At 37.4% G+C, this 7,959-nt stretch overlaps 1 protein-coding gene across 2 annotated transcripts; it reads right to left on the bottom strand.

The window, feature by feature from the left end:
• Window positions 1-2,337: 2,337 nt before the first annotated feature.
• LOC18047131 (leucine-rich repeat receptor-like serine/threonine-protein kinase At1g17230) lies at window positions 2,338-7,660 on the bottom strand. Of its 2 annotated transcripts, XM_024188511.1 has the most exons (4): window positions 6,445-7,660; window positions 3,735-5,283; window positions 2,977-3,360; window positions 2,338-2,805 (listed from the first exon to the last, which is right to left on the bottom strand). In XM_024188511.1, exons 1-4 carry the CDS (start codon window positions 6,661-6,663, stop codon window positions 2,789-2,791), a joined length of 2,169 nt encoding a protein of 722 aa, XP_024044279.1. In that variant the 5' UTR covers window positions 6,664-7,660; the 3' UTR covers window positions 2,338-2,788. The 2 variants fall into 2 exon arrangements, with proteins under 2 accessions (XP_024044279.1, XP_006442219.1); XM_006442156.2 differs by having other exon boundaries at window positions 3,735-7,660.
• Between the last annotated feature and the right edge of the window lie 299 nt (window positions 7,661-7,959).

The following is a 7,959-nucleotide window of genomic DNA, read 5'->3' as shown; positions in this document are numbered from 1 at the left end:
AATATAAAAGCTTCCTTCATTCCGAACATTAAATACATCTTGATAATTAAAAGATGGAGTAAATTTGATCGATATTATATCAATTTGATGAACATTATAAGGGATTTTATTGAAATATCCAAAATACGTACTACTTCAATTTCACATTTACATACAGAAATACAAAACATTTGGAAGATTAGGAAAATTAAATATAATCTTAGAAAAATTAAATTTTCTCCACTATATTATTAAATTACTTTCTGAAATTAATAACAACTACAAATTCTTAAACTATGTTTCGCTAAAAACAACTTGCTGTTTTAGAATATATTTAACGAATGAGCCAACTTGAATGGTGTGTTGTGCAGCCGGTATGCTTCATAAAAATTGCATACCAAAACAAACCAAAAAAAAAAAAAAAATCTAGGTCTATGTGAAAATAAAAATTAAAAATAACAAAAACGTGAAGAATTTGGCCGCAAAATTGCGTACATTTTAAGGGGTTTAATATTATTTTGGGATTGTAAATTATTAATTCCCATAAGGTTTGGCTTAGGGATGGCAATTTAACCCGGACCCGGACCGGACCCGGATGAACCCGGATAATCCGGTCCGGGTTCAACCCGTACCGGATTAAAATAAATCCGGTATCCGGATTAAATTTTATTGACCCGGATGTATCCGGGTCCGGTTCCGGGTTCGGATGAATCCGTATATCCGAAACCCGGACCCGGATATCTTTAATTTAAAATTATTTTTTTAATATAAAAAGAAAAAAAAAAAAAGAGAGATGCCCTAATTTCACACTTTCACAACCTAGCCGCCACCTTCATTCTTCTCTTCTCTTCTCATTCTTTTCCTCCTTCAACTCTTCTCTTCTCTTCACAAATCATGCTCTTCTCTTCATCAAATCATCATCGTCACTCGTCATATCTTCGTTGTGTTCATGTTCACCAGCACCATCAACCTCCATTTGGCCGCCGTTTGTCTACCTTTGCCAATCGTAATCGCGGCTGTGACGTTGTGGTCGTCATCATCGTCATCGTCCGCATCATCATCATCAATAGCCGACGTTTGTTGCTTCGCCGGACGCCGATCCTTGAAGTTCATGAACTGAAGCCGTGAATCGTGAGTTTGAATTGTAGTCTGTAGACATGGATTTTGTATTTTGTGAATCGTGAGTTATAGATTTGCATTGAATGGTTTATGGCTTTGAAAACATTGAAAATTTTACAATTTGGATTTGATATTTAGGAATTTGGGTTGTATTTGATTTCTGTAGAACTGGGTTTGTATTCTTTTCGTTTTTCTTTTTATTTGTATGTGATCCGGGTTTAAAAACCCGCAATCCGGAAACCCGGATTTTCCGGGTTTAACCCGGACCGGACCCGTACTCATGAAAGGCGGGTTCAAATCCGGGTCCGGTATGACTTTTTTGGTGTCCGGGTCCGGAACCGGAAAGACCAAACCCGGACCCGGACCCGGAAATTGCCATCCCTAGTTTGGCTTATGTGTATATAATTATTAAAATAGAATGCCCTAGCTATGGCCGAATGGTCTGTATATAATTCTTAAAATAGAATACTCTCATCTGAATAGTTTTCAAGTAACTTTGTTTAGTTAGCTACATGAATTCGAATATTGGAAAAAGTAGGGCAAAAAATTAAAAGTTGGACTATTGGCACCCCCTCTAATGATCTCTTCATGAAACTCCTTTTTCAATTATATTTATTTTATTTCCAAAAATCTCTCTTTTTTTTTTCAAAGACACTCTTCTTGTTTTTCATTTAATTTTTTTTATTTAAAACTCAAAGTAGGATTGTGCTATTTTTCATTTCTTCCATAAATTTATTGTTGTTCTACATACAAATTAAAAAGTTGTCTAGGTGATAAAGTTTTCTATGAAATCATTAGCTTGAATAACACATTTTTTAGATTGTAGTTTGAAAGTAATTTTAAGTGCAAAAATGTTTAATCAATAAGAAACAGGAAAATAAAATATAGATTGTTCCAAATTTGTACAATTTATTTTAGTTAGATAAGAAGTAATAGGTAGAAAATTAAAAAAAAATGCGATTGATTATGAATGTAAGAAATGTGTTGGAAAAAAAATTCAATATGTGTTTAATTCTTCTTTGTCCCTTAACTGTAATTTTATTTGAAATAGGATTTTATAAGAATAATGAAGGGGTGCCAATAGCTTCACTCAAAATTAATTTGTGCTTCGCTCGCCTGTAGAAAAATTAAAAAAATAAAAATATTCATAAAATTCATAAACTGGAATAACAAATATATCTCTACATTTTAAGAAATCAGTGAACGAGAGAACTTCAATATAACGTTTTTATTGGCTGAGTTTATCACAAGAAACAATAATAAAGTGAAATCAATGTGTATTTTATACGGCTGTGAGGGCTAATGTCCGTATCTATAACTAGAAATTGCTAAATGCATTGGAGCATTTCATAAACTTCTCCATGGGAAACAATTTGGATTAGAGCAATAATTTGGAAAATAGGACTTTCAAATTGTTTTTAAATTAGCTTAGGGATATACAACAAGAAACTTGAGCTAGATTCCAGATAAAATCAGAACAATTAATTCACTTTGCATAATCTATGAGTTACTACCTCATAAGGTCAAACTGAGACATCCCAAAGAATGCAATCGGTACGAAGAAGATGAGAGCATATATTTTATGGTCTTGAACAGTTGCACAATCCTGAGTGAATCTGGCAGAGCTCAGTAAATATGATTCTGGTCTCCGAGCTTTACGCACCACTCTCTTTTGACGACAGAATGGAGCTTACGGTGCAATAGAATCTGAAATTATGTGTACTGCTTTTAGTTCTTTGTTTGATAATATAGTCACCAACAGCAAAATGACTAATCAACAATGCAAGGCGCTCTACGTTGTGTTATGATATGAATGCTGTTTGCTATGTCTAATCAAGATCAGAGGATGTAACTAGATGAAGAAATCATTTTTCTAACCTCTAGAAGAAGCATCTGCTTCTAAAGGAGTTTCTGATGTTGGCGAAGACGGGTAATCACTCACAGACTGCCTAGCATCAATCATCATTGCAATGACCTCTCTCATAGTTGGCCTATTAAGCGGTGAAGTGCTGCTGCAGAACAATGCAATCTTCAGAAATAATGTCATCTCCTCAACTGTCCTTTTTGCACTCAGATCCAACCTTTTGTCAAATAATTCCGAGTTGGGCACCATTTCATGAATTGATCTTCTCACCCAAGTGACAAGATCACCTCCCAGCTCTAGAGATTGAACAGGAGACTTCCCAGTTATTAGTTCCAACAGAACAACCCCAAAACTGTAGATGTCACACTTCTCTGTCACTTTCATTGTGTAAGCATACTCTGCAATGAAAATCAAGCAATTTTCATGTTAGAACTGCCAAATACTATGTAAAATAGTGAATAATGTATGTTTGTTTTGACAATCATCTTTGTATTTGAGGCAATTACATAAATTTTGCAGCATGAAATGCGTTATAGAATACACATCATTTGCACCCAGTTAAGATATTGGCCCAGTTCTTTGTCTAAATTCTATATGAAAGATATAAATAAATCAACTGCAAGGAAAATGAAGTTCACCAAATTTGAAGATGTATACAGCATTTTAACTGAGAGAATTACACAACAAAAGAGAATTCTTCACAGAGAAATTACCAGGGAAATTAAGTTTGAGAGAAAATTAGGGGGAGAGGGAGGTAAGATGACGATGTTACCTGGGGCAATGTAGCCATATGAACCTGCAATTGCAGACATGGATTTTGAGTAGGGCAAGTCAATTAACTTGGCCAAGCCAAAGTCTCCGACATGAGCTTGAAATTCTTCATCCAATAAAATGTTGTTTGACTTTATATCCCGGTGAATGATGTGAGGCCTACAATCATAATGAAGATAGCACAGACCCTCTGCTGCCCCAAGAGCAATTCTATATCGAGCATCCCAGTCCAGCAAACATGTTTGCTTATTACCATGAAGCTGTTCTCCGAGACTTCCATTTTCCATGTACTCGTAAAGGAGAAGATTAGAGTCCTGGTGGTAGCAGAAGCCATAGAGTTTCACAATATTACGGTGTCTAATCTTTCCGAGGGTTGATATCTCCGCAAGGAAACTGTTGTCAGCAGTTGCTCCTTCACCACGCAACTTGATCTTCTTGACGGCAATCACCTCACCATTAGCCAGAGTAGCCTTGTATACAGTGCCACAAGCTCCCCTTCCTATAACAGCACTTTCTGAAAAATTGCCAGTCGCTTCCAAAAGATTGTGGTATTTAAAGCCTTCCTTGGGGAAGTAATAGTTATCTATAACTTCAGGATTTTTCTGTTCTTCCAGTGGAACAAATGCAGGCTTGCGGCACTTCATAGCCCAAGAAATGCCTATGATAAAAGACAAAGAGATTAACCCAACAATGACGGAAATGATGCTTACTAATTTCTCCTTGGTGGAACCCCCTTTTATCCAGTTTTTTTTAGGAGTGTGAGAAGGGGGCATCAGTTGATGACAATCTGACCCTAGCATGCACAAGCCCCTATTTCCAGCAAAATTTGAGGAATCTATCCTTCGAAATACAGTGGTATTTGGTACTGTTCCCACCAGGTTGTTGTTTGAAAGGTTGCAGACCAGGAGGCTCATCTGCTCACCCATTGATGCAGGAATTTCACCAGTAAGCTGATTATCATCCAAGTAGAGATCTTCCAACATCTGCAAGTTCCCCAACTCATAAGGAATCACACCAGATAGATTATTATGGGAAATGTTGAGTGCAATCTGGAGAGCTGTAAGCTGGCCCAAGGCAACAGGAATGCTGCCAGAAAAAATGTTTCCCCCCATTTGTAACTCTGTGAGTCGGGCCAGACCTCCTAAGGAACTTGGAATTGCTCCTGTTAATTTGTTGTCAGAAAGCTTCAGGAGTTCCAGATTCACTAGCTGTCCAAGTTCTTCTGGAGCAGAGCCAGTGAACTGGTTTCTACTGAGATCAAGCCTCTGGAGATTTACACAATTTCCCAATTCATGGGGGATAGTCCCAGAGAGGCTATTTGAAGAAATGTTAAATGTGACGAGGTGCTCCAGATTTCCGACCTCAGAAGGTATGTACCCAACGAAATAGTTTTCTGACAAATGCAACCTCTCTAAATTCCGAAGTTTGCCAATCTCTGGGGGTATTAGTCCAGAGAATCGGTTCTGATAAAGTTCCAGAGCAGAGAGGTTTTGAAGATTATAAAACTCAATAGGAAGACTTCCTGTCAGCTGGTTTTGTCCTAGCATTAGCTGCATAAGAGACTTGCAGGTTTTTAGACCAGGAGGAATGTTTCCAGACAATCTGTTTGATCCAAGGCTCAAAAATATCAGTTTCTGATACATGCAAAGATGCGGAGGTATGCTACCATCAAGATTATTCATAGACATGTCAAGTACTGAGAGGTGACTGTTGACCCCAATGTGAGGCGGGATAGTTCCCTCGAGATGATTATCAAAAAGTTGCAAATCCACCAGATATGTAAGGTTCTGAAACTCCAAAGGAATTGTACCCGTCAGATTATTTATGGACAAGTCCAATTTATGAAGTTGTGTCAACTGACCAAGCTCTCTAGGAATGCTTCCCTGAAGCATGTTTTCAAATAGTTGAAGCAAGCAGAGATTAGGAATCAGACCCAACTCTCTCGGGATGAACCCAGTCAACTGATTTTCAGAAAGATCTATCTCGACAGCACTTGTACAGTTCCCTAGTTCGTGAGGAATGGTACCATTCAACTCATTGGTGTAAATGTACAATTTTTTTAGCCGGGACAACTTCCCAAGTTCTTTTGGTAGCCCTCCACTAAAAGAATTTTCATGCAAGGCAAGCAACTCAAGACTTCGGATATTTCCAATTGTGGGAGGCATCTCACCAGACAAATGGTTTTGCCAAAGGATCAAATCAGTAAGATTCTTAAGTTTCTCAAGCTCACTTGGTAGAAAACCTTCTAAACTATTTTGTGCCAACCCCAAAACCTCTAAGCTCTCACACTCACTGATTTCCGGTGGTATTGGACCAGAAAGGGAATTATGGCCTGCCCTGATAACTCTAAGCTGCCTCAACTTACTAATCGATGCAGGAATTGCACTGGTGAGATTATTACTATAGATTACTAGTTCTTCTAGTGAAGTTAAATTTCCTATCTCCTCAGGAATTTCACCAAAAATGTAGTTCTCACACAAATAAAGCTTTCTAAGAGTGTTAATGAAGAACAGCTGGAATGGTATTACCCCATGAAGCCTATTCGTGCAAAGGTCAAGAATCTCTAAACTACTACAGTTAGCAAGGTCTGTAGGAATGGAACCAGTGATAAAATTCATGGAAATATTGAACTCAACTAATCGAGGAAGATCACAAATGCGAGGAGATAAAATACCAGACAAGTTAAGGCCATGGAGATCAACAGAAGTTACCTTAAAATCGGTACACTCTACACCAATCCAATTGCATGGAGTCATGTCTGATGAATTCCAGCTCTCAAGATTGTTGCTAGGGTCGATAAGGGAAGCTTTAAACTCCAAAAGGGAAACACCCTCTTCCGTTAAAGATGTTACTGAGACGTTACTAAAACAAAATATCAATGCAAAGTAAAACAGCTTCTGGGTATGTGATGAAATCCCCTGTCTAGCCATTTATGACTCAAAAAATCATTAAATGGGATAAAATCTTAAAGAAAAAATTAAACTTTTTAGAAGATTAAAGATTATTCCTAACTTCCTAAGTGTGAATGACAAGATTAGTAATACCAAAACCAGACTTCAACACTAATAATGCAGGCACATGAGGAAAGTTTAAATTCCATGTCAAGTGACCATTGAATTGAACCCAAAACCTTAAGATATAAGCTAAAGATTCTAACTAAGCAATTCAACAAGCAAAGGCCTCAGAAGAAAGTGAAGTGAAGTGGATTGCATAAGTGAGAGCTATAAATGAACAAGAATGGAGCCAAAGCTAAATAAATGAAAGATAAAATGACAGTTATCCAACAGAGTCATAAAGCCTAAAAACCTGGAGAGAAAAATAAACACAACCCATGAACCGAAACCATTAATGAAAGTCTAAGAAGATAGATAGAATAGACAAAGACAGACAGAGAGACAGCAACCAAATTTTGCACACTGATTGATTGATGAAGGCAAGAGACTGAAGAAAGACCACGAGAGTCACGATCATTTTAGCAGTGTGTAAATGCTTTGCACTTTTGGAGTCAACTCTACACTTTACAGAACACAATAGCGAAGTGGTTCTTTAATTTCTTTCTTTCTTTTCATTCTTCTTGTTATTTGTTATGCTACTTGCATTGCATTTTGGCCATTTTCAATGCACCATTTGATGTTGTTGGTGGTGGGGATTTTTTCCTTTTCGTGTTTATGATAATACAAATGGATGTGAAAGAGACGAGGCCTTGGAATTCAGAGGTCATGATCTCTGCCATTGCTATTGTTGTTGATGAGTCTGACAATTTGGGATTTAAAGGAGTCTCGAATTTCATCATTTGCTTGTGGACTTCTTTTCTTTTTTTCTTTCTAGTAGTCATCGTAGTCAGTGCGGCTTCTCAAGTGGATTGACTCTCTCTCTCTCTCTCTGTGGGCTCTTCTTGCCGACTAATGCTGTAATTGCTGCTGTTCAGTGATCACCAGCTGCTGACCATATGAATTCGGCTTTGCTTTTAATGTTGTCACGTAACCACAATACAAATTTCATTTTCACACGCAACGTGAAGACTTCAGTATGGTTTTGTCCCGCATCATCGGTTACGAACATGAATAGTTGTTAAGGGATGAGGATGAGTTGGGTACGCTGGCATAAAATTTCGTGCCAACGTGTACTTTTAAAATATCTGTCTATCTATATGCATATATATAAAATTGGGACTTAAGGAAGTAACGTGGCATCACCATTTTTCATCATCTCATATTCTCTATTAT

The sequence above is a fragment of the Citrus clementina genome, unplaced genomic scaffold (genome assembly GCF_000493195.1).
Source record: "Citrus clementina cultivar Clemenules unplaced genomic scaffold, Citrus_clementina_v1.0 scaffold_3, whole genome shotgun sequence".
Classification (NCBI taxonomy): domain Eukaryota; kingdom Viridiplantae; phylum Streptophyta; class Magnoliopsida; order Sapindales; family Rutaceae; genus Citrus; species Citrus x clementina.
Note: the sequence above shows the minus strand (reverse complement) of the source record. Positions and strands in the feature narration are given on the sequence as shown.

Bases quoted from the DNA above. Each gene is read 5' to 3' on its own strand.
- LOC18047131 (XM_006442156.2), bottom strand. From the start codon at position 6,663: ATGGCTAGACAGGGGATTTCATCACATACCCAGAAGCTGTTTTACTTT. The intron at 3,361-3,734 runs GTAACATCGTCA...TTTTCATTGCAG, and splicing joins ATATGGCTACATTGCCCCAG to AGTATGCTTACACAATGAAA.